This window comes from Ciconia boyciana, chromosome 8 (genome assembly GCF_034638445.1).
Source record: "Ciconia boyciana chromosome 8, ASM3463844v1, whole genome shotgun sequence".
NCBI lineage: Eukaryota > Metazoa > Chordata > Aves > Ciconiiformes > Ciconiidae > Ciconia > Ciconia boyciana.
Genome location: NC_132941.1, coordinates 54,626,512 through 54,654,168, shown reverse-complemented (window position 1 = coordinate 54,654,168; position 27,657 = coordinate 54,626,512). Strand labels below are relative to the sequence as shown.

At 37.9% G+C, this 27,657-nt stretch overlaps 1 protein-coding gene across 2 annotated transcripts in view; it reads left to right on the top strand.

Annotated features, from left to right (window-relative positions):
* Positions 1 to 27,657, top strand: part of SORCS1 (sortilin related VPS10 domain containing receptor 1) — a 307,612-nt gene that overhangs the window by 128,559 nt on the left and 151,396 nt on the right. For both annotated transcript variants that reach the window (XM_072869717.1, XM_072869716.1), the window contains exon 3: positions 4,617 to 4,716. In XM_072869717.1, coding sequence (XP_072725818.1) covers positions 4,617 to 4,716 — 100 coding nt within the window. The remainder of the gene's footprint in view (positions 1 to 4,616; positions 4,717 to 27,657) is intronic.

The window sequence follows — 27,657 nt, the reverse complement described above, 5'->3', positions numbered from 1 at the left end:
GGAACAGATGATCTAATAGTCATTGCGGTTTCTTACTTAAAATACCTGACTTCTGCCGGGGGATGAATTCAGGTGCAGAAGGAGAAATAGGCTAGAGGCCATCTCTTCACACTGCTCCTGGCCATGACAGGCTGCCCTGCTCTGCTGCTCCCTAACCACATTACAGATGTTTCTGGTCCTGCTTCCCAGGGCTGGCTGCCACTCGGACAGCAGTTAGAGCAGCAAATTAAACTGCGGAGGAAGGAGGGTGAGGACATGATATATAGACAATCTTCTCATGGTGGAGGTGGGAGAAGCAGTCACATTAATATGTGAAAACCAGGCGTAACGGGTGGAAAAAGAAGAAAAAATAGTAAATGGTGCCAGTTAAAGTGATTGCTTCTTAATGATGTGTGTTATAACAAGAAACGTCATCTGTTAACATATGTCTTTCATGGGAAGCAAGCTGCACTCTAATAGGCAGGAGACATAGTGTCACACAGCTTAAAGTCTGCATGTAATGTCTGTCTCTTTTCTCTTGGAGTGTTCCAGAAAGATCTTGTTGCAAAAGAAACCTTGACCACACAATCGACTGGTTGATTCTTCAAGTCTTCAGCAGCTTATGTAAAATAAGTACAGACAACCTTAAATTTGTAACAAAGGAGAGTAAACAGCAACTTGCTAGGGAATTTATTTAATCTATATATTCAAACTGACAGTCCTCTGAATTTCAGTTTGCGCTTCTTGAGAAAGAAGAAAATTTCCATAGGGTTCATGTTACTGGTTGATTCAGAATGCCTATTATAATTGTGAAATATTGGTAGGAATGGATTGAGATATATTCATGACAGTAGGTGGACTAATGGAATTCAGTGACTTTATTTAAAATGTGCAGGAGTTTATTATAATACTGTAATAGAAATGTCATTTACCCTGACGGCAGGAGAGGGAAAAGACCTGTCAATGAATAATAATGAAGTTATTTAAATGTCAACTTTCTTGCAAATAGTTTGCAAAATATAAATTATTCTACATGTTTCTAGTTTTGTTTTCATTTATTACTCAGGGAAGTCAGAGCTTCAGTCCTGTAGTTTTGTTATTTTTTATACTGTCAAATGAACTAGTAATAATTAAAACGTTTATCTTCTTGGGTGTTTGCAGAAATCATTCTGCTTTACTGAAAAAATAGGGAGTCTGATTCTAAATAGCTACTGGTAAAATTTGGGATGGATTTAATGGAAGCAATTACAACTAAAATGGTGAGACAGGTGTGAAGTTCAGAATTGAGTCTAAATAATCTGTTTCTGAACATTATTCTTTTAATAAGTATCATCTGCATTTCAGTAACATTCACAATGTCCTAACACATATCTATTTTTTTTTCCATATTTACAGACTTGCACATATATCAAATCTCTCTACAGACCTTCCTATTTCAAACTCATCTGGACTTATTTTGACTTAGCCTGTAACTGTACCAAGCCAAATCAAGCCAGAATGAAACAATTTACACAGGAATTTAAATTAACTTGATGAAACGTATAAACACCTCCCCCCCCCCCCCATTTGAGAAACCATTGCAACATGCATGTCTACACAAGAACTAATAAAATAGGGCTTACTGTTCACTCATTTACATATAGTTATTTCAGTAGCTGTGACTTTTCAGCAGATAGTTCAGAAGGTATGGAGTTTCATTTTTGTGTTTTAAGCTCTACAGGTCCTGGGTTTACTCCTTTCAGATGATTTATCCAGGCATTTGCTTGCTGTGCTCATGTTATACAGATGCACTAAAACTGAGTTCTCTCTGCAGAGCTTCAGAAAAGCAGCCTACCACACAAAGTGTGGAAGATGGTTGATACATATCCATTCCCCTTCAGATAACTGGGATTGAATTTGTTGATCCTACACTGTTGTTACTGCCTACACCCTGCTGAGGTGCATCCGTCTTTTGCAATACTTCCAGGTTAGGCTGGCTTCCTGGATGGCCAAACGGCTGATATGTTTCATGGGTTAGGAGTCTTGTGCGGCTTTGTACACCCATGTAATAAGAAAAATGAAGATCTCATTATCTAGGCTCTTAATCAATGCCTGTTTATATACGTATATATAACAGGAAAAAGATGAATGCAGGTTGGCGATACCCCTAGGTTAGATCCCAACAGAGGCTTCACGTGTACGCAGTGTTTCATTCGATGCAATTATTTTGTTCCACTGCTCTGTGTGTGTGTATCTGTCACCATTTCTTTGTGTTAAAGCACTTCTAGGTGCCTATCTGCTGTTGTATAACATTTATCTCCCTGTTAAATTACAGGTAATTGTAAAGTGATGTAAGAGAAACAACAACTTGTAACTGGGCAGGTAGAAGGACTGGCTATTGCTAATTTAGAACATGTTAATGAGAGTAAGATCTAATAGTAGGTCCTTTGATTGCTTGTGTATTTGTTCATCTGCAAAAAATTATGTTTTTCTAAGCTTTCCAATCTTTCAGATGCTTTTATAGCTGTTGACAGAAGAACACACTTCCATCTGGATATAACGTTACCTGTAAATAAATCTATGAATGCAAAATAATTGCCTAGAGATTTGAAGTAAGAAATGGCTGGCAATTTTGACTAAGATTGCCATTTGCAATAGGCCTTCAACATCTGTTTGCCTGTGCTGTGGCAGGGGTACTTTTCTTTAACAATTTCAAAACAAGCTTTATGCGTCAGATTTTCTTCACTCCTATCCCCTTTTGAAGGGTCCCATTTTGAAATCACTGTCACTGGTATAAAGAAGAGCTGCATTACTTCATTAATATATTTTTTTTCCTAATTCAGCAGGTCAGATTTAGTCCTTATAATCTTTATATGTCTTTCAGCCCAAACGTCACAAATAATAGGTTTTGGTTTTTAGGCAGATCACAACAGAAATACTAGTTTCTGAGAAGGTGGGGTGGTCAGGTGGACAAGGTAACCAAAGTGAACCAGCAGTCCTTGGCAGGGCTGTGTTCAGCATCCTGCTGTGCCTCCCTTCACCTGAACATCTCTGAAATATTCAGTAGCAGAAATAACCATAACAGTATCCTCCTTCTCAGTCCACTTACTTAGGAAATAGCTCGGTTAGTTTATATGTGCTCCTGAGAGAGGTGACTTTATAAAGGGAAAGATCAATCAGTAGATGAGAATTTGATGTTAATGTTCTAACCAACAAAGGTCGTATATGCGCACAGGGCTGTATATGTTTATTGAGGAGGGAAAGGAAAAAGCTATGGCTGGAAACCATAGGTCAATTGTTATATGACCAGGACAGATACATGCAAATGCTTCGATAAAGTTCCTGAATAGAAAGAATCAGCTTTAATGCAAATCCACATTTTAGTGCAATTCATCTTAATGGGTAAAACCCCAAGCTGCTGCTGCCTTGTTTTATTCATGGACTGATTGCAAAATCTGAAATCCCAGAAGCTGTGGTATCAATGTAGGTGTGGAACCTGATCCAGAAATTAAAAAAAAAAAAAAAAAAAAAATTGTAGACATTAAGTCTCTTAAATACCTTTGTGAATTTATCCATTGTTTCCCAGATAGGAGAGAACCTGGAAATAATGGGTGCCTAGGGTTTACTTTAGAATGACTGGTTATGGAGTGATTAGCAGAAGGGAAAATTCATGTTACTGCTTGCAAGTGAAGTTCTGTGTGGACCCATTTGTACATTTTAAAGACAAGATGCAGATTTATTATCTGCAATAATATGTTATACTTTTAAATGTCTCTGTTACCCAGATTCATGTCACTTTTCTGCAATTTGTGGATACCAACTGTACTGGTTTGGGCTATCTAAATCCCTGCATATTAGGACATAATTCAGGCAAGCATGAGCTGCATAATGAACAAAACCTCTGCTGATAATTGATCTTGGTTCCAGTCACATATTAAGGAACTCTGTTCCTAGATGTTATGGGAACTCTGCATAGCCTTGTTTGTTCATTTGTTTTGTTCTTCCCCAAGACATGTAGTCAGTGTCTCTGTGGGCAACCCTCATAACAGAAATATATTTTTTTCTCTGCTGAATGGTGGCTCTTAAAGCAAGAATAAAGCACATGTGTCCATACTCTCTGCTAGTCCATGTGAAAAAAAACATATAAATTGTAGGAGTAATGCTCATGTACTTAGGTTTTCAAAAGGACATTGATGTTTTTCACAGAAAACTGAACTCCAGCTTTACTGAACGATCAGCTGGAGCAGCTACTTTGGAATATGCTGAGAAAAGACTCTTATCTTAACAAAATTAGTCTAAGCTTGGAGTATACAATGAATTGATAACTTTAGTCTCTTGCTGTCTGCTATTTGGCATTTCTGACAATCATTATCATTGTCTATATGCAGAATTTGCATTTCTTATTGTACATGTTTATTTTAAAATTCTTTGGGAAGTTGATGGTTTAATTTTTCCTAATCTAATTTAAATGCAAATTGTAAGTAGTCATATGATGCTGTGTGTATATAATTAAGTATCATTATATACTGCATGAATCATTCAAAAAACTCTAGAGAGCCATTCCGCTATGTAAAGCATGACATATTGAAAAGCCGCCAAGTGACTTGTGGTTTTATGATTAAGTGTTTGTACTTACAAAAACTCTTTTTGAATTGCAGGTCAACAGATTATGGGACAACATATGAGAAATTGAATGATAAAGTTGGTCTGAAGACTATTTTGAGCTACTTGTATGTTTGCCCAACAAACAAACGTAAGGTAGGTGATAATGTGGTTGGCTCATTTTGAGTTTGATGCAATTTCTGTCCTGGTGATCTATCCCAGTTTCCTCAATATGTGTTACTATTTAAATGGCCAGAAACTCTCTTTCTGTCTCCCTCCCCTTGAGAAAATATGTAGCTTTACCAAAATATAAGCCAGCTTGTACCACCTATACTACCTACCAGTGTACTTTAGGGAATATACTTTAGCAAAAGATGGCCATTAAATGGATAGGCATAATAGGTATCATGCATTTCATTGTTTGCTTACCTTCTGGATGGTGATGATTTTGTTGCCTGAAAGTGAGAGAGACTCATTAAAACGGCAGAAATGCATCTACAGTGGCTGGATTGTATGTAACATTATTTGTCTTTTAAGTGCTCCCAATAGTGAACTGAACAGAATTTGACAAATTCCTGCAGAGAAAATTTCTTCTGAAGCCCAGAAGGTTTTAATCATGCAAGCACCCTACTGACTAACAATTTACTAAGAATTTATAATGCTGACATATTCATAAAAGTCATCTGATGCCTTCTTTGAGATACGTTTTTGACAAAATTTTTGTAATTTGGAGGTATGCAATAGGAAGTGACAAAGTACAGTTCATAATGATGATGAAGACTTGTGTTCTCACATATACTAACATGGATATGCTAGTAAACAATGTGTTAAAAGACTCTCCTTCACATGCTGTTTAAAAAAGGGTTTAACTCTCATATTTGGTAATAAGCAATCATTACTACTGGTGTTTTGGTGTGGAAGCTAAGAATTAATTTAAATCATCCTGAAATTACTAACAATTTAATTTCAGATTTCCTCATATGTTGGTCCAGAAAAAAAAAAAAAAAAAAGTGATTAAATAAATAGCAGCGGTGACACCATTGTCCTCTTGACTTATTAGCTGTGAGGCTACAGTGCACACACAGTGTGTGGAAGGCCCAACTCCAGCTCTTTATCAGAGGGAGTATAAACCTGGCTAGGGTAGTTTTCTCTCCTTGCTTCCTGTCCTAGTGGATAGATCGAGTTATTACAGGCAAAACTGAATTGCATCAGCAGAAAATGCTAGTGAAGACTCATCTCTAAAGGAGGCTGTGTATATTTGGGCAGCTGAAGTCACTATGGTGCTGTCTTCATTATACGGAAACATTTATGTATTCTTTAAAACAAACTGTGAAAGGAAGAGGGAGCTGTCCTAACCAGAGAGGACAATGCTATAGCTTTGTTCTCTTGTAGTTCATGTGTAACTCTTTGTTCAAAAGAAACAGGCACTTCTAAGCATGAGTCATTTGACCTACTAAGAAATTGACCCTAGGACGAAACAAATCATGTCCTAATGTCACCTACTTTTCTTCAATTGACTGTAAGTGGAAGTCCGTACCACCAGCTGAAGTGTAGACATGAGACAGGGTACACTTCATCCTACCCTCTACTCTCCCACCTGAGCCTGTGAATAATGTTTTGTTCATAACCAAGGAACCTTTGACTGATGTTTAATGACTTTCTTCCTTCCCCTGGTAAAACAGTGTTTGCAAACACTGGAACATAAAACTAGAGTGGACTTTTGGGATCATGCATTTCACTTCCTTGCTACAGGCAGCTGCCTCATGTGGTCCTAACAAGACAGCTATCAAGTGCTCTCTCAGTGGTATTCTGATTAATGGATTGTAGCTGTGGAATTCCGATCCTTACCTATTCTGATGAATTTAGGTTTTGCTGGAAGGCCCTCAGAAAAAAAGAAGTTGGCTACCACTTACCTTTGTAATGCCACCTGATTGATTCCTTATACCTACCTACATTGCTATGATTATACAAGACTGGAAAAAGTGTAGGGTGGAGAGATAAATGATTGTAATCAAAACAAACAAGAAAAAGTATGGGTTCAAGTCTCCTGATGAAAGTCAGATTAAATTGGGATTAAATGGTCCCAAATTAGTGGAGAGATGTCATGTCATTGCAGCTGACCCTTAATGAAGATATGAAGCTTTTCACTGGAAGCTAAAGAATGAAATTATCAGATCACTCAAATGTACTTCAGGTTTGAGGTTTGAAAGGTTGGTCTCCTGGCACAGAAACTGTGGTGTTGAGGGTATATATATAATCATGCCTGATGTTTGTTGGAGAGTAATAATACTGTTCTCTAGAACTAAGAAGGGTTTTAGCTGGGCAAAATCTGCCCGATTCCTTAGCTATTGTGGTGCAGAGAAACCTAAGAAGAAACTAAGTGTTTTGCAAGCATGTTAAGCCAACTTAAGTGCAGGCTGGTTCTGAAAATCCTTCGCCACCTCTGGCTGCACCTTCCCACTCCCTTCCCCACACTGCCACCCTTGTTTGCGTAGCTATCTGGTGAGCTGGATCGAGGACTAATCTGCCTGAAAACTAATCCTTTCCAGCTCAAAAAGCAAACAGATGAAAGGAAAAAGCTTTCAGGTGGAAGGGTGGAACTGCCTGTTCTGGCAGTAGACTGCACTAAAGTTGGCCTATAATCAATATGGGACAGTGCCAGCGGAAAGCTGCAATACCTGGGAAGAAAGGACCTATGTATGTAATAGTCTAAGATTGAATTTTCCAAAACTTATTTCAGCAGGAGCAGAATTAGGCTTGCAGGGAGAATTTTTGGAGGCCTTGCTTATGCTGTCTACTTCTCTAGAACATCAGGCCATTCCTTCAATAAACATTTAACTTTAGGCACCTGGCTAGTCTCCTGTGATTAAGAGGGCATGGGGAAGAGTGTGTAGAGCTATATTATATTTCCACACTAAAAATACTTCCACAGTGAAAGCAAAAATACTAAAACTCAGGGCCTTTATCATACCTGCTGTGGAATGGAAAGCAGAAGGAAACATATTTACAAATTTTGCCACCAAGAACATTTTCAGCAAAAACCTATGGATCCTGAGAACCTCAATTTTTTTTTTCCTCCCCCTGAAATTCTGATAACACTGTGAGAAGCTCTGGTTACTTTGAAAGTTGCATCTTGTTTCACTAATGTGGGCTGGGTGAGTAGCTGCAGACGTTTTTTTTAAATGTAGGACTCAACTACTCTAAAATCCCTGAATTTTATAACACTCATACTGTTCATGTGAAGGGTTTATACACTGCTGCAGTTAATACTGGGCAAATATTAACAGCTTGTTTTCCCTAAATATTTGTTATATGTGGTAAGTGATTTTTCTGACTGCATCTGCAGCCTTCGATGTTCTTTGTTCCACAAGGCATTCCTTAGCAGCGAAAAAAGGCTTCTTCAGTAGTGGAAAAGAAATGGTGCATTTTTTTTATCTTGAAGCTATTGGACAAAAGACCTTGCTACAACAGTGATTCATTAGTGGGGCCAGTATGTAGTTAACTTACTGAAGCTGCCTTCTTTAGGAAAAAAAAAAATCCTTTTAGCACATGCTTAACTTTTAGGAATAGTCCCATTGAAACAGAAGGTAAATGTTGAAATTTGCTGACTCGAGACCGACTGCTTCTATTGAAAAAACCAAGTGTATCCTGTACGTAGTCTTGTCTGTTCCTTGCAAAGCAGAGCAGTTGGAACAATGAACTGTAGAATGCATGTAATTGGATTTATTCAAATAATTAATAGATTTGTTCATGAATTTCTGATGATTTTCACATTCTGGAAAAGAACAAACAGCAACATGTGTTGAATAAATTGTTTGTTATAATTTATTTGCTCTTCTCCATCTAGAAAAATATGTATCTATAAACACACACGATTTGCAGAGCTTCCCACAGTCTATGAATGCCAATTTCTTTCTAAAAGCTTCCGAATTCCAATTCTTGTCTCTTTATTGGACAAAATTAAATCCTTTAACCAGACACTTCAGGCAATGTCATATTACAAAAGGGTACTTTGAAAATAAAAATGGGAACAAAGTCATTATTTACAATTTAAACTGATGACCTAGTGCTGTTGCTTGGTATTTTTCTGAATTACAGTATTTTCTTAAGGAAATTACAGAAAATGGTGAGTAATATAGCGATGTATAAGCCCTGGCAATAAGAAAGGTGGAAACCCTGTTTTTCAGTATTCTTTCCTTTCACTGAATTACTGTACTACCTGGTCGTATGACTGATGACACAGATCGGTGGGAAAAAAATTGTAATGCATGGATCTTGCCAAAGACACAGAGCCTGTTTGAGTATTTGTCAACAAGTCTCCAGAAGAGAGAATCCCCAATGTGCAATAAATCCCTAGGCTTAAGTATGTCAACATCAGTTTATTTGTTAGGTTTGTAGAGCCTTTTGTGAGAGGAAATAAAATTATTTAAATGCTTCTACATGAAGAAATAGTGTTTGGGAATAATGCACTGGTGGATTAAAAATTAAACTAAAATAGAAATCCAAGTTGGTATCTTGAAAATCCATTTTCGCAAAAGTTTGTCATTCACTGTCCTAGAAACTCAGATGCACTAAGTTTTATGTTCTTTCTTTATAAAAGCCTTTCAGATACATTGCTTTTAAACGTTGCATGGAAAATCATAGACCTGTGCAAATAAAAAGTGAATGAGTGGTGGTGGGGACTCTACAACTGGTTTAACTAGAGGTTTTCTTTGACTCATAAAGTGCTGCTGGCTAATTTAGACGCTGTATCCTTGTACGAAGCACACCGTGTTCTTTGCAAAGAGCCAGTTTGTGCAGCCCATTTGTCCTTTGTACTTTCAAACGCCTTGTATCTGTGTATTTCCAGTTAATTAATGAAATTCTGGGTGATAGTATCTGCCAGCAACTTTTATGCTATTAATAGGAAGAGTGCATCAGATATTTCCTGTGGGTTTGAATTTTTGTGTTAGTTTTTGTTTTGTTTTCTCTCCCCCTTTCTTTCTGCAGTTCTGCCTTGAATTTTCCCTTTATTCCTCCGACTGTTCAGATTTTAATTGCTGTGCAGTACGGTGTCCTCTTTTCTTTCTCTCTAAAGATGAATGGATTACAGATGCCTTCCTTTTCTTTTATATTTAGTGGTCGTGATTACCACCTTTATCACAGTGTATTAAGCACTGTCCTGTTGTGTGTAGCTCCAAGGTAACAGATATTTATCATAAATACAATTGCATGGGTTTCAATGCTGGCTAGATCGCTAACTACTTCAAATTCATTTCTATTAATGAGTTTTAAATGAAAGGATATGAAAGGAATGGCAGCCCAGCCTTCTGTTCATTCTTCTGTGGAGAGAATAGTTGGCAAACGTTTCTATCAGTCAAGACAGGAGAAGATTTACCCTTATTAACTGAAATGGGAATGATTGAGTGCTACTTTGTATCCTGTGGTATTAGAGGCATTCATTTGCTTCAGGGAGGTTCTGGTTTTGGAATGTAACTACTCAGTTCTATAAAGGGTAAGACCCAGAACTGTGTGCTTTACACTGGCCTTTGCACCTGCTCTCCTTAGAGTTGGGGAAAATGTCTGCAGAGATTAACAGTTCCACCTGACATTGCTGTTTCTCTAGAAGCTGCTACCCCCAGTTGCTAAAATCAGATTGGGAACACTTCTAAAAATCCTCTCTCTGATCTGTCTCACCATGGAAGCTTTCAGAAGTCTGATGTGATGGCAGGTCTCGATTTTTTTTTACTCAAGGAAAAACAGTTATTTCCAGTGGTGTCCTCCTTGTAGGCCTCTATAAATCTTAGTGTGAAGACTATCAGTTTATATTGAAGAGGTTAGAGCTCAGCAGAGCTCTAAGCACACCTCAGTGTAGACTGAGCTAGATCCTGTGGCTGTCAAGGGGTGGCATCCTTAGCAAATTAGGCACAGTGGGAGACCCAGGGTCTACAGTCGATCTGTCATGCCAATAGCCCAAAATGCTATTGCAGTCCACTCTTGCAGAGATAAAATCAATTATTCTGTTGCTCTCCTCTTTTCATTTGGAAGGAAAGGTCCTTGTTAGCTGCAGGCTGTGTGTGCAGCCTTCAAAGAGACAGTCACGAGACCAAAAAGGCATTGTCTCACAGATGTTAATGGTGGTTTTGGTTTTTTTTTTTAATTATGAAGTGCCCGGGAGATTTCAAGGAGATGTTTAATGAAAGTCTTTTTGTACCTTTTGAAAGGGAAGAACCACGTTGTACTGAAGTGTTTTACATAGATTGAAACATAAATTTAATCAAATGAAAACTTCTGTTTGGATTAAACCCTGTATAGCATAGGAAAGTATATGAAGAAGCCCCCAGATTTGTTTTAAATGTCTCCTACGCTATGACCACAGATTATGATTCTTCGTAGCCTCATCTTTTACTTCAGAGACAATATTTTGGAGGGAAGGAGACAAGAAAATGTGGGGTGGGATTCATCCACTGGTTTTGCTAATCTGATAGGCAGTTTGGGGTAGATAGCACTACACATGCCTTTTCTCCAATGGTCTTCCACTGGGAGAACATAGGGGTTCTTCCTCACTTGTATTTTTTCTCTAAATACAGTGGTCTAAATCTGTTTCATTCAGCAGTTTTGGCCTAAGATTTCACCTCCTGATCAGAAAAGAGTTGAAATCCTGAACATACAAGGGTCAGAATTATTATCTTGGACTGCAGGGGTGGTTCAATGGACTTCTGATAACACTATAACATGTAAACAGTTCACCAACCACAGGAAGAGGGATGTCTCACCCCTTGAATGAAGACATTTTTCATTTTCTGCAGTTCCGCAATAATGATGGAATAATAACCATTGGTGGTGACAGGAAAGTCTTATATCCTTATGATAAAACATATATTACAATTTTCACTTCTGCTTGCAATCACTTTAGATTCAAGACTAATGCTTCTACCTGCGCACCAGATAATCAAATATAGACTCGATTTCCATTTCAGAAGACTGTCTTTTCTGCCCCCCACTCCTTATGAAAACAAGGATAAAGCCAAAAATTTTTTTTAATGGTTTAGAAAGGTAGATTGTTCCTCATCTTTTGGATATGATCTAACACAGCTGCAGTTCAGTAGAGTTTCACTGGAGTCATTGAAGACCTGTAAAGTGGCAGTGACTGAAGAGCTGGTGCTGTATTGTTGGTCTTTAATACTGAGTTCATGGGAAACCAATAATTAACAAGCATTTGGTCCATGTTAACAAAGTGAAGGCAGAATCTCATCTTTCAAAGTGAATATTTTGACTTCTAAAGTGTCTGGCAGCATTCACTACCAAACTTTCTGATTCATGGCTATACTATATGACAGCTCTCACAATAGCCATTACACGCAAAGCCCTTGCCATTATTCTACATCCATATCTCTTCTTGGATATGAAGTGAAATCAAAGCCCATTTATTCTGCTGCTGCTCTTGTAAGCCTATCAAAAATAGTGGCAGTTTTGACATTTTCCCTCTCAAAGTAGTACTACAGTATGCTGTTGTATCTCACAGAAGTCTCCAAGGGCACACTGAGTGTTGAAAGTAATGATAGGGAAGTACGAGCTGTGGAATTCAGCTTTAGAGCTAAGATTCACCCAGGCTGAGGAGGGTTTCAAAGGTGTTCTTTCCATTCTGACTCTGACCCCTGTTTTCTACAAACTGGACAGTTAAAATTTATGCAAGATAATATCTTATTGAATGCCCTTCGATTCTTTTATCCCTTTTTAATTCCTCAGCAATTTACCAAATATTTTGGAACAGATGATATCCCTTTTGGCAAGGGAGGATATATGCCAGCAGCTTAGAGAGCAGAGGAGCAGTATGTTGTTAGTTGCAGCCCAAATACAGGCAGCTAGGATTGACGGTAGTGCAAGAATGTGTCTACAGAGCAGACCTGTCTTATTGGCAAAGTTGTAGCTCTGTCTATTTCCATAAGTGAGACAGGCTGTTTAAACCAGGAAAAAAGCCAGTTGCCATAATATCGATTTTTTTTTTCTATGAAAAACTAGCCCCAAGCAGTTGAAAATCACCTTGTTCAGTGTCCCATAAAGTTGGACTAAAAATATGTACAGCAGGGTTGTTTTCATTTACCTTCTGGATTTTGAGCCATTAAAGATACATACCTAAATCTCACTTTTATATCGTTTCACTACTGTGTTGTGGTAGTAACATACTTCTTTGGTCATGAAATGTGGAAATTGTCTTGTTACTATATGACTTCAGAAGTTGGGCTTAAAGGAAAAAATAGCATGATACTGTGGCATAACCATGTGACTGGTTTGTTGGGGATTGGAACTAATAACGTAAAAAATAACACATGTATGAATATTGACCACAGGAGCTCTGAACTCAACCCTCCCTTGTTAGGCCTGCAACAAAGTCATATGTAGTATCTGTTAATGTGCAGATAGTGTAATCCGTAGGGCATGTTTACCAGCAGATTGTAATTGCTCACTCCTTCTGTAGTCTAGATATGTTATTATGAAGAAATGAATGATTAAATGACAGGATACTTGAGTGTTATACCTTCTGTCTAGCTGTACTTGGAGTTCAAGGAGAAGAAAGTGAAGAAAATAAACAAGAAAAATATTCTTGATTATGAAACTTCTGATTGATAAATGCTGGTAATTGGCAGAGAGAGGGGCATGATGGCAAAGATTAATGGATGTATTTAGAAAGTTGTCTACTGCTAACAAAATGTGGAATTTGACTTGTGTGCATATAGCATCAGAATAGAGACCAACAAGTGATGACTCATATATCATATTGAGAGTAACAGGTCACTGAAGAAGCAGCCAAGCTTCTTGGAGAAAATGGGAATAATTCAGTGTCTGGTATGGAAAAGATATTGCAAAAACTGTAAATGAGCTTTTTCCTTTTCATGCTACTAAGTGAAAGATTTAGGTTTCTTGTTGCAGGGACAGAGAGAGATTTCCCAGAGCCAGAAGAGGGGGGAAAAAATCTTGAGTCAAAGATAACACAAGACAGAGAATTCAAGGGTCAAAACTTACTGAAAATAAGGCACTGTAATCCATATTTTTCTCTCTTGAGTCTTTTGATTCCCATTCCTCCACCTCTGTCTCATTAGTAGCAAAAAAAGGATTAAAACATTTAGGAAGTGCATATAACTTGGGGAGCAAAGAAAATACAATGCCTACTGCAGCTTGGAGAATAATGGTATAGAGAGGCTGGGGGTAGGAACACACAGAATTATCCTTATGTTTACCATGACTTGGCTTTCAGATGGGTACAGGGCTCCCACAAATTTGCACAAACCCAGTTTTCCTGTGGAGAAGTCTCTTCTGCTATATTTGGAAGTACTGAATTGTGGTCAATTGTTCTTTAAAGGCAGGATTATTTTAGGGATAAGTGACAGCAAAGGAGAGAAAGCTGATGAGGAAGTGTAGAGTGATAACGGCAATAATTGGAGACAGTGCTGAGGGTGGTGTAGAGAAATTGACATTAACTAAGTAGACCAAATTACGTTCATAAAGAACTATTGGAGGAGTTCTTGCTATGTGTTCTGATACAATGGATCAAGCCCTAGACCACTGTTTCCCAAGCATTTTTTCATCGATAGGGGAGGGTAATCAGACCATAGTGAGTGTTCAGGGCACGCACGTACCTTCACACTGTTTTTGTGTACCTTTGCTAAGAAGGACATGTGAGGATTTGAGAGAAATACTTGGTAGTAAATTCTGAGTGTGGCCAACCGTTCCCATAGATATGAGAGCCAATACATTGTTTTGTTGCTTTTTCTTAAACTGCCAGTGCAGTTAAAAAACTGGAGGTAGTGGAATATTCTCAAAAGATAAGAAATGTTTAAATTAACACATTTTTTGACAAAAAAGAATCAAATTTGTGAAGTGTTCTATTGCATATAGAATGTTATGAATAATGGATTTTGCTATTTAGAGAAAGAAAAATTTCATATTGATTGAAAGCACTTATTCCTATTCAAACCATTGGGGTTTTTTTCCTGCTGAGGTCATCCAAGGCTTTTCTGTCTTGGAGAGATTAATGTTAAATTGACAATGTTTTTGGGGTGAAAAGCTAAAATAATTTTGTTTTGAAACATTTCCGCTTTTAAATTATTAAGAGACTTACCAAGATAAATCCTACTGAAAACAATGGAACTTAATAATGATACTTAAATTACATTCTTAATCACTTTTTCTGATTCTTTCATTGTTAAAAGTGTGCCCTGAACAGTTTCAATACAGTAAAACACTGAATTCTCCTCTGCACATATGTATTTAGGTCTCTGTGTGCCTCTGTGTACACATAAAACCTCTTCACAGTCTCCAGACCCATATACCTAATTACTTCATCAGGGGAAATAAGGAAAATTAGAAGGGAATTCGGTGGACCACAAATGGCAATGGAAAAAAGAGGGGAGAATGATACTAGAAGTTTAAGCAATTTATGAAAGCTGAGCAATTTAGATGTAGCAAGAACTTTCAGACATTAGTCCCTTGGGAGGACAATCTCCAGGGATATGCACAAAGAAACATAAGAATAAACTGTAATCTGGTCCTTGCATCCCAAATTCCCTATGTGCAAGTATTTCTCAGGGTTTTGTCTCTCTTGTTGAATGATGAGATGCTTATGTGCTTGTATCAATATTTTTTTTCCACACAGGCAGTTCAAAGATACAGATAGAAAGCAATGGGATATATTCTCCATGAAACTGCACAGTTAAGAACAGAACCTGCCTCATGTTTTGATAACTAACCTTGCTTGAAAATTAGGAGGTGTATCTTCAGCAGACAAGGTTAAAAAAAAAATCACCTTTCCCTGTTTTAGGGCTGCTTTGCACAGTAAACTGCACGAAGTTTTAATGTTGTTTTGGTGTGTTGTGTTTTTTTCAGCCTTAATATGTTTTAGAGGATTTAGCCTTGAGCACGTGGTGTGGATGCTGGGCTCTCTATCTGTTTGCTCAGAGGTTCAACACTTTATGTGAACTTTACTCTTGAGCATGTTGTCTGATCTGGATGTAGCTTTCTGGTAAAGACAATCCACTAGTAGTTCGTTAATAATAGGCATGGCAATGGGTTTACAGCTGTTTCTGGACATTATGCAGGACTGAGAATTTAATATAATATTATTGTGACTCATCATTCTGCATCAAGCCCAAGTTTCTTCTGTCCTATTTATAAGTTAAGAACTTTGGAGGTAGAGGTTTTTTCTCCATGTTTGAAGAGCATCTGTTCCTTTGGGTTCTGGTGCACAACTTGTCTCCCATTTATTACTATTACTAATGGTAAATAATGAATGTGATAGCATAGCAAACCTGAAGGACAGCAGTCTGTTCTTAGTATTTGGCAGTTAGGGAAGAAATGCAAACACATCCATATGCCCTCCCTAATGTAATGTTGTTCAGCTCCCCGAAAGTAAAGAACAATTGCAGATGAACCAGAGGAAGCCAGATCGTATCAGCTGGGGAAGAAAGCTTAACAGTTTCTCTGCCTACATCTTGAGACTCTCAGTCATTTATGGATTTTGTGTTAATAGGTACTTGAGAAGAAATATTGTCAGTCTTAGTTTATGAATGAGATCAAATGTATTTTTGCTAGAGTCAGAAAATAATCAGCTGCAAAGACAGGAATGGAACACAGGATTTTGGCTGAAATCCTAGCCACAAAATCATCTTTTCTCCGAATTCATGTAATTCTGGAAGATCTGATCTCTTTTTATACCATTCCTTTCTGGCAGGGAATCCCAAACTGCACCCCATTCATGCAAGTTTGTACCCTTCATTTGTATTGCTAAAAAAAAGAAAAAATATTTTCACCACAAAAAAGAACAGAAAGGAAAGAAGTAAGCATCATTCAAAGGCTGCTTGGGAGAAGAGTAGCACTAGGCCATTCCAGAGGGATAGAGGAAGCTTAAGTCAGTCATCCAATATAGCAATGGGCAAAGTTTACAAATCATCTGCTGCTCCAGACCCCTGTGTGTCTAACACCAGTGTCCACTGCAATATTCCTTTTTTATCTTGAAAATAAATAAATTTCTCCCACACCTTTTGAAATACGTCTGGCATTTCGAACCTTGGAGCTGAGAGCTATCTTCCAAGTCACGTCCCTTGTTAAAGTGTTTCACCATTCTCTTTTTATAATACCTCTACCAGCAAAACTCTTCCATATGTTCCAGGATGCCAAACCTTTCCTTTTGCTACTGTTTCAAGTGTGTTACTGACATTTACAAGCTCTCACAGGAGCATTCAGTCAATTACCACCAAAGACTTCCATTGTTCCAAGGAGACTGACCTTTCCCCTTGGGCACCAATTAAAATCTATTACTTTTATTCCCATAGTGGTTGCTGTAATTGGAGCTCTGGCTCTTTGCCAGGTAGAACTTGTTGGGTTTTCGTCTCATTTTCTTTATTACTGAAACTTTGCTAAAGATAGCAAGAGTGAAAATTCCAAAACATATGTATATACTCTAGGGAAAACAACATAATTTTAATGAAGCTTTTAAATTAATCTCCCTTTCACTCGTCATCAGGAGGATAAGAAAAATCCAAGTGAAAGAGTAGATATGTTTCACATGATGGCATGGCTTGCTTGCTTCCTTTTTTTGTTTTCTTCCTTCAGCTAATGTGCTCCAATTATTCTACAGCAGAGATTTGCCAGCAACTGAAGGACAAACATGCTGTGGGCCTTGCTAGTACTTAACTACTGTGCTCTGAAAGCTGAGGGGAGAAAGGTGGAGAGCTGTGTACCTGCCAAGTGCCTTGAGCCTCAAGGCCTGTCCTTTCTTGTATTACAAACCACTAGAAACAAAGACTGTAAATACTGCATTACCAGTAGCAAAGCTTTATATTGTGGTTAAAATTCTTGCTGTAAAGTTATATTTTCATGCTTATTAAGTCTTTCCACCAACTTATGTTTCCTCTTTCAGTTGGAATTTGTGAGGGTAGAAGCAACTGATGATCGAGTATGGACGGTTTTTTTCTATTGAAGATGCCTGTCTGGAGAGCTAGTCAGACATCTGCCAGAATATGTTTTTTGTGAAAAATCAGGATTTTGAAAAATGTGTTCAGGTGTCTGCTTTTTGTCTTGTTTGGGATCTTTGAGGTTGTATGAAAACTTTGTATGTTCAACTTATTACCAAACCTTCAACACTTCTTAAGGAAAAAAGTTACATGTTTTCTTGATATTTATCACAGAATGCAGTTCAGTTTTAAGACCAGCATAGTATACAGGCTTAAGGTATAGATGGTTGGGTATAGAACAGACGTTGGTAAGTTGTCCAGAGGTTTCTAAATCATTATGATGACGAAGACTTCTGAAAAATGTAGTGTCTATCAGTTTGCACAAGTCTAATTACAAAAGAATTTTACTTGCTTAGAAAATGGCCATGTTGTGTATAAGCCAGTATAATACCTGCCAGTATCTCCTTGTCTGATAACTATAGAGCGAATTCTGGTTCCTTTTGCTTCCTGTTTTTGCTATAAGGCAGTCTGTTTTGGTTGCTTATTCACTTGTTTTGCTCAAGTCTTTTAATATTCTAGTAAGTTAGTGGACCATACTTTGACATTTTTGTGCAGAATAATTTCCGTGCCTCCATGTCCAAGTCAAATAATCATCAAGACTTTCACTTACCAGCTGACACCAAATAACTTTACACCTGGTGACTTAGATAAGTCACAGGTGGTTCTAGGAATGTGTGTGCGTAAGATCAAGAATTAATTTTTGCTTCACCTACAAAACTGTATGGTACCTTGAATAACTAGATTTATGAACAATGCTTTTCCTGGGCCCATATTCTTTCTTTAGTGGAATTTGATGAGACATTAAATTTCCTTCCTCACAGTGACTTGAAACCGTCCTTTTTTCCCCCCCACTAGATGGGATTTAAATGAACCAAACCTGTGAACAGCCACTGAGTAGCTTCACTGTTGAGAAGGAACAAGAAATAAACGTTTCTTCTCTGGTCCAAGCAGGATCCCAGGTCCTAGGAAAGAGTTGCTTGTGCATTTTGGTTTCACATGTATCTTTTATCTTAAGGTTTCCATCTCTCTGCAGATTCAGAGAACCACTTTTCCACCACTTTCCCTAGAACAGGGCTACAAATAATTAGAGGTACTGACAGTCCTTTATACTATTCCGGACTTTTAATGCTCTTTCTGTTTGCTTGTTTGCTTTTGCCAGTTCTAGAAGGTTGTTTTAGATGTGAATCAGGCTCAAGATTGATTTTTATGTCTAATAAACCTGGAAAAATAAAACTTTCTGAACTGGGGGCTTTATTAACTGCAGGAACAGATTTGTCAAGCCCTGCTAGATACTATTTCATATATTATGGGGAAATAAAAAATATTGAAAAGTAAAAATAAAAAGTATTTTATAGAAAGGTTTCAAATTTCCCTAGGGATAAACTAAAATCCCTACCTATTTCATTTTTTTTTTTTCCTGGCCGTCAGAAGAGGTAAGTAAAAGATTATGACTTAGGAGGCAACCCCCCAGGGATGAATGCAAACTTTCTATCATCTGAAGCCAGCAGGAGGCAACTAGGTTTGCATGATAAAGAGGCAGTTTGTCATCTGTGTCATTATGTGCTTTAACATTACAAATCCAAAGCAACACCAGTTAATAATTAAGTCTTTTTATATGGGGGATAAAAATGACCTTGATTCATTATAGCCAACATAAAGAGAAACTGAAGTTTTGAGGCTTTCCTGTATGCTTGCTAAAAGTTTCCCTCATAGCTGAAGAGAACCATTGAAGATGATGGTGGAGGAAAAAAAAGGTCCAAGAACCTCTTTGTAATGAACAATAATAGAACAAAATATGTCATAGGCTTTATGGAGTCGAGTAGCACCTGACCTGAGGTTATTGGTGTCTAAAGAATGTTTGACTTTGGCCTGAAGCTTGTAATCACATTTTTGTTACAGAAGCAATGTCTTCACCTTCAGTAAACCTTTCTAGCTGGGATAGTCTGAGTTTGGGTTTTTGCATAACTTCCACATTGTTTTCTCTGATACCAAGCTACTGCTCTGACAGCTGGGAAAAGCCAGTGTGTAACTGTTGTCTGAAAACAACTGCCTTACTCTGAGAAATCTCCCACCCTGTCTTCACACTGCAAACTCTGACAGGAGGTGTCATTGGCTGTGTTAGGAGGGAGGTAGCACATACTGGAGGTTTGGGCTCAGCACCTGGGTTCATGCCATACTAAGACAGATATTTCCATTAAAGCATTTTTAAAAGTCTTAGGAGTGTATGTATCATTTTCCTTTTCAGGCAGCCTGAAAAGTAACTCTGAAACATGTGAATTACCTTGTATATCCCAATGAGCTATTAATTCCAGTTCTAGGTTACCCAAAAGTCCCTGCTTCAGTTTTAACCGTACCATGAGTGCAGGTATATGCTATTAACTCACTGACATCACATATCTAAGCTGATGGGTAACCCTGATCTTTTTGCCATCTGTTATACAGGTCATATATTGCAATAAACACTTTCCCTTTACAACAAAACAAAGTTCGAAAGGGTTATCCTTACAAGCAGAATTTGGACAGGAAATTAAAATAATCTGAGGTGAATTTGGCATACAGGTAAAGCCTGTAAGTATGATCACTAGTTACACTGGATAGGTGTACTTTCCTTCCCACAGTATCTCACATCCTCTAAATAAACAGCAGAAGAAGGTTTATAAAAGCATTTCTTTCTCTCCTAGTGGTTGATAATGATCAAGCAGTGTATGTTAACTGGCTAGCAGCAGGTACTATGGTTGTCACAGCAGAGACCCATAAACCCAGAGGCAGCAAAGTAAAAAAAGGTGCATGTATTATTTTCTAGCTGTGTCAACCTGCCTGTTTACTTTACCCTGTAATGAGGATCATGCCATTAGCTGTTCAGATGGAGGCTGTGGTTACAGATGTAGTAAACAAGGGCTAGGAATAAAAGAAAAGAAAAAGAAAATGCTGCAGAGCACTAGTAGAGTCATGAGTAAAAAGGTGAGTAAAAAATGTCTAAGATGGATAGGTCATTTCTGGCAGTGTTCCACATTCCAACACTTGTCCACTGCTCAGTCTGTTTCTGTGATATTAGAGCCCCTAAAATCATGCTACGTACACCTGTTCTTATGTAAGTATGGCTGCCTCCTCAGTCAGTGTCTTTCAAGAATGAGCCTAAGTGCACTCTAGGGGTGAGATTTGCAAACATGCTGAGTTTGTGCTAAAAGGAAATTCAGGGAGAAGACAAACCACTTCTTTGTCTGGGCCTCAGGATTCCCTTGCTTTCAGTGAGGATGGTCTAAGCTAATAGCGTGCAATTGATCATCACCGAATGGTTGATGTTGATCAGAAATGTCAACCACGAAGTGGCTCTTTGAGGATGTTGATGGTGTTTGCAACCAGGCAAGATCTGCAGGCAATATGAGTTTGGCTGTTTTTTCCACCATTTGGACAACAGATGCAGTGTGACAAGTTTGCATATTCAGCAGTGTAGCCTCATGGAGCTAAGTCAGGAGGACTCAAGGTTTGGATTCTTTCTTTGTCTAGGTCCATGAAGACGCTGTAGATATAGCCAGATCTCTATATAGTTATAACTTGCTAGGGCACCTCCATCACAAAACCACCCATGGGTTGATGAGAAGGATCCCAACATGAATAAAGCTTAGGCTTGGAGTATATCTCTTTTGTAGCTGACTCCAAGTGAGCTACTCCCAAGGTAGCTTTCGGGTAATTCAGCTACACCAAAAGGGGCATAGACTTCAATATAGGTTACAACAGCCTGTCAGGAGCTTGGAGTGCTTTCCTTATGTGGCTAAAACCTGTGTCACTACATCTCAACTGATGTCATTATTCAAGTTAACTGAATTATATTAATATCTGTAGGAGTCTTACCTCCCCAAAGCAGTGGGGAGGTGACTTTAAGCAATGTAAGAATTTTTAATAATCTAGAATTTAAGTAATCTGGGTTTACTTCCCAACTTTGCCACATAACTTTGAAAAAGCTGTATTGATGCTTTGCACTTAGAAGTGCTAGCTCTTGACCTCTGCAAAATAGAAATGTATTTCACTGAGAAATTCTCAGAGTTTCTTTGAGTGAGGTGCTGTATAAGTGCAAACAATTTTTATTAATAGTCAATTCATGTGCATAATAAAAAAAACCAGGTTCCTACTATAAAGAAGGTTATATTATTCAATATATCTAAATTACAGCCACAGTAAAGCTGCATGTATAGGTTCTGTTTGGAATTATATGAATAGGTGCTACATTATACTATATACTCTTGTACATTATTGCTTTGTGAGAGATATACAGCCTGTACCATTTGAGATGGGAAAAGCATGTCTTTCAGAAAAAAGATATTTTCTAGGCTAGATGCACTAATATTTTATAAAAACATGAATAAGTTAAGCAGATTCATCAAAAGGATAATGAGAAAACAACATTAGTTTTGCTGGGGTGGGGGTTAGTTTAAAAATAAAAATGAAACCCCTGAACAGCATCTCTCTAGGTTATCTGCTTTCAAATTCTAAGCAGTGGAAGGGCTGTTCTCTCCTTAAAATGCAAAACCTCAGAAAAAAATAAATGTCTCATCCTTTTAAAAAATCCATCCCTAAATGTCATAAAATATTACTCAGTAATCCGTCAAATCATTCACACTGAAGGCTGCTGTGGTCCAGCTTGAGTTTAATGTAAAGTGAAACTAGCCCACGTGTTTCTTCCTTCTGGGTCAGACTTTCATCCCACGCGGGTTCTTTCCCAGGGGTTCTCCAGGGACAGGGTGGTCATGATCAGAGACAGCATTAATGGTGATGAACGTGTAATGGGAGAAGTGATTTTTCAGAGGCACAGAGGGTCAGGCAGGTACCCAGCTCTCAGTGAGTGCCTTCAGTGAATACTCTTTATATGCAAGTCTCCTTTTGAATGTGTTTCAATCCAGACAAAATGTTCCACCTTGCTGCTTTGTGGAGAGCAGCAAAGATACGTTTTTCCCCTGTTTGAACAAGTGGAAGAGCCCCTTTCCCCTTCAGCCTGTGAATATTTGTAATTATCTTAGTCACTAGCAGGTGGATGTGGTTTTTTTGGCTATCTTTGGTACTTTGGCAACCCAAATGAACAATGAATCTCTCTGAACTAGATTGACAGTCTTACGGATGACTGCACAGGAGCATGTCTTGCTTCCTTCTCTGGAGCGTACTTCTTGTACCTCAGCCTGGTCATTGGTATTGTCTGCAGCCAGGAAAATCAGTGGACCTGATGGTCAAACAGGTCACCACCACATTGCAGGGGAGTGAAAGGGTGAGAGGCTTCCAGTAGTAACCCAATAAGGGAGAATACAGTGGGTATGTATTGGGTGTGTATGGGGTGTTTCAAGTGGAAAACCATATATTTGGTATGTATGGGGTTGTACGTTAGGTTCACCCTGGCTGAAGCTGCCTCTGTTTCTCAGACTGCTGGAGGATCCAACAGAGAGAAGGGATATCCAGACCCACTCCTCTCAGCCCTGTGAGAGCAGGCTGGTAGGAAGCCTGCAGGCAGGCAATCCTTGAGGTTTTAGCAGTACAATGATCACAGACCAAGCTCAGCCTCTGTCTCTACCTTCTTTTTTTACTTGCTGCTAGCCACCTGTGAACAGTTCGGCAGGGAAATGTGCCACAATCTTCATTGTCCGTTTAGCGCTCTGCTTCAAGTTGGTAACAAGGGGTTCGTTGACTAGCAAGTGCAGCCTGTACTGTGACAAGTGCACGCACAGTAGAGATTCATATGCCTTCCCAAATTATTTCCTGTGAAACATCAAACAATGACTGGAGAATGACTGTTATCACTCTGGGCATTGGAGGCATTCTTAAGTGCTACCCACTGTTATTAGCGCCAAAGTTATTTTATTTATGTTCTTCAAAATATTATTCTTCTCTTTCCAGCCTCTCTTTCAGCCATGCTTCTTGGAAAGTACCTATCCCACCACCTTGGTCCCAAAACTCGTTTTCAATACCAGAGCTCTATGAAGGCATCACAGATCATAGTAAGCCTAGTTTAAATTGACCAACTGGACTTTTGAAGATATATCATTAGCTAGACTAATAACCTGTATAAGATACTCCTTTTCTTCATGATTCCCCCCTTTTCTGTAACCATCTGCATCCCTTTAGCATAAGAGCAAATAGAGCTTCAAAAATCATATTTTCCAGATACAGATAATCACTGTCTTCCTGACCTTACCCAGTTGTGTGTCTGTTCTGTTTTCCTTCTCAGTGGTCTTGGGTATTTTCCTTTGAAAGCAAGGGAGGAATCTTTGCATCATTCACGGAACAGAGAGAATTAAAAAAAAAAAGCCCAGGGTTTTTTATGCATCTGACTTCTTTTGCTCTTAATGGCTAATTGCTCCTCTCTTCAAAGACTTGCCAAGGGAAAAAAAAAAAAAAAAAGAACTGAGCTATAGCTCATCACTGCTGCATCGTTTGACTGTCATTTTTGAAAATTTCCTCAAGTAGCAAAAGCATTTAAAAGGGGCTTGGCACTGAGCAGCTGGCACTGCTGGCACATAGCAAATTGTGCTGCTGTTTAGACAAGCAAGCTGGGATGAGAGAGTGCTCTGTGGGGTGAGAACATGCATTTGAGAGGGTAGATGTGTTTGATGGGCTGCATTGTGGATTTGTTTCCATATTTCTTTACATATGGACTGAGAAGAAGAATCTAAGCCTAGTAACAAGGATGTTTTAAATTGAAAAGAGTTGTTCAAAATACCTGTAGCTTGGACTTTTCTGAAAGACTTTTCACTGTCAATTCTTTTTTGACCAGTGGTGTCCTGCCCAAACAAACACACACAAACACACGCAAGCAGATCTGAAAACACCTGGTAGCCAGTCTCAGCCAGTATAAGCTAACAATGTAAAGTGTTTTATTGACTAATTATCTAAATCTGTATGTTAAAGGATTACTTCATCTGCTCCTGAAATTGGATTTGATTGGTATTTTTAGAGGACTTTTTATTTTTTTAGAAGAGGGAAGGCACAGAAGATGAAAAATATTGCTTTTCCAAGGGTGGCACAGTCTTTGGGAAAGACAACTTCAATGCAGAATAGAAATAGTAATTAAAAGTAGAGAAAAAGAAGGAATCTGAAATATCTAGTAGGAAAGAAAATCCTAAGGGAAGAGACAATGTCAAATCCAGGTCTCTGAAGTGCTTGCTTTACGGATTTTATACAGTGTAGATGTGTTCAATGATAACCAGACTGTTTGGCTACTCCAAAGCTAGAAAAAAAAGTGAAGGATTTCAGAAATTTCTTTCTGATGAAGATAAGAGTTTTCTTTTTTAATCACAAACATTTCTAAGAAGCAGTGAAACAAAAATAAACAAAAAGTCTGTATTTCCTTTCTCCATTGTACTTGAAATATATCTTCTTCTAGGGTAGAACCTATCTGGGCCTATTTAACAGCATGTGGAGAAACTACAAAAATGTTTGTGAGGAACGGAAGAAGGAAATCATCTCTTTCTGAAGCTGCAGGGGAAACTTAGGCAGAGAGAATGTAAACAACCAAGCTAAAAAATGCCTGAGAGAACAGAAATTGCCAGCATTGTTCCTGCACAGTGTTTTGACAACATTAATGAATGCACATGGTCAGCACAGTAGTTTTTAGTCTGGAGGCCTGCAGTAAAAAAACCCAACCCAACCAACCAACCAATCAAACTCGGTAACTACAACAAAATTAGAGGTACTTTTGGGGGAGGGGACTTTACTTCTTTATTTTAATATTTGTCATAAATATGTAAACCACAGCTAGGATATCTGTATATTTTCTGGTCATTCAAAGGGAAATTTGCTTATACTTCAGTGTTCAGTTAGTAAAAACATTCATTGAGTCTTAAAAGCTGCATTTAGATAGGGCTTTGCATATGTGAGAGAAACTACTTTAATATGCCCACCAGAGTTGTTCCAGATTCAGGAACATAAAGAAGGAAAGGGAGGCTTCATCTCTGCTACCCCACCACCTTGAGGTGATCCTGCTTCCTGCAGCATTAAGAATATGCCCGTTTAAAAACTGTTTGTTCTATGGCCCTGAAATGTTCCTATGCTATATAACAATGTTATGTAATAATATGAGTTAAAGTAGCTACAATAAAAGGTAGGATAGGAAAGCAGGAAAAGCAAAAAGGAATAAGAAAACCAAAAGTTCTTTGTGCAATAAGATCTGATTATTAAACTATAGCCTTGTTAAGCTGAGTAATAATCAGAATAATTAACATGTTTTGCTCTGATTTTAATTGTGATTATAGCTGGAGTAATTTGAAAAATATACTTTTGATTATCATGTTAAACAAGATCCTTTTACCCTTCTTAAATTACAGTTACTAATTTAATACAATATTAAGTTATTTGGTGAAAATAAGAACAAGGTCCATTATAAATTAAAAATAAGGATCTACGTAGAAGAATACTAAGTGAATTGGAATGAAAACTTGGAAAAAAGAATCCAAGCCTGTCCTGGGAATGGTTTACAAGCTTTTAAATGCAAATATATAAAGCTATTCATAAGCCATGGATTTCATTTTTAATCGCTATTCCACTGTTTGAAAATCAGCCACGTAGGCTCTCACTTGGTTAACATTCATTTTACTAGTCTCAGATCTTGATCCAAAATCTACTGAAGTCAATAAAAAGATTCACTTTGTATGTAAAATTAAATTATTCTTATTAGCATGTCAGAAGAGCTTCCTCTTGCAGTATCCTGCTGTTGCAGCATGGAAAACCAGAGCACAGCAAAATATTTGGCAAGAAGGTGAGATTTTCTTTATGAGCCTGTGGATGAGCTGGGCTCACAGGGAACGTGCCGGACTTCATCGGATCCTCTAATGTATCATTTCAGTAGGTGTTAAAACCTGTAAACCTTTGAGGTTTTTCAGAGGTTACCCCAGTAAGTGTAATTTTTTTATATTTCATTCCTATCTGTACTCAAGCCCCACATATAAGCCCACATATTTAACATGTAGTTAACGTATTAGTTTCATATGCTACTCAGATACCATTGTGGTTTCCCTACCAGACATTGGTGCATGATCTACTGTATTAAAAAGATAAATAAAATGATATCTATACCTCCCAGTAGTTTTGTAGTCAACAATGTACACATATCAGGAAACCAGTACTGCAGTCAACAACAGTTAATAACCTGTACGTCATTCCTAGGTTGTTCTTGTACACCTGACATCCACCATAAAACTTAGTCAAGGGTAACCATTTGTGAAAAGGATTTATGATGTTTTGCAGAATAATCTCTGTGCTGATGCTCAAAATAAAATAACATCATCTGAAATGAGAGCTTTAAAAATGCTGGCCAGCCAAGCAACTGGACCCAAATATTCAGTATCCTCTTTGCCCGTGTGCCCATTCACACGTTTAGGTACCTTTTTACTGGCGTGTGTGTGTATTGAAGTATCTAATTTTTCTATGTGTATTTAGAACTTCTTTTACATCTGAAAGAAATCGGTTGCAATTACTTTGTCTGTATTAAGTTCAAAGTTGCTATTGTCTTCTACATCCAATTTTATGTATGAGATAAGAGAACTACTACGGTCTCTTCTGCCCTTAACATCCATGTCTGAATAGTCAAGACCAGACAACTGATGAGAAGACTAAAAAGGTCTAAAAACATTAAATAATTTGTCTACATCTGTAAGACCACTGGTGAAATGGGAATCTGGATCCCAGTGTAAATCCTAGCCTTTTGTCCTATGAATTTGACAATGCTTTTTTTCCTCAGAAGGTTTCCAATTCAGTTAAAATGCTGCTGAGAATGTGTACATTTGCTAAATCAGTGGAAGGTCAGCAGCATATAGGAGGTTGATGGAGGCCAAGAAAAGGAGACCATCACACTTGTGATTAAATTGAATCACATGTGACTGCAATTCCTTGCACTTAATTTTCCATTAATCAAAAATCATAAATTATTTTTTATTAAACTCAGCTGAATGGAGTATTTGTGGATGACGTATATTAATAGTTAATGGCATGACTTGCAACAATAGTAATGTAAGTTCTTTAGAGAAGTAATTTACCTAGTGCATTCTAGAGAGAGATGTATATAAAGTGTGACAGTGATGGAATACATACATGCAATCATACATATATGGATAGATATGTACCAAAGGAG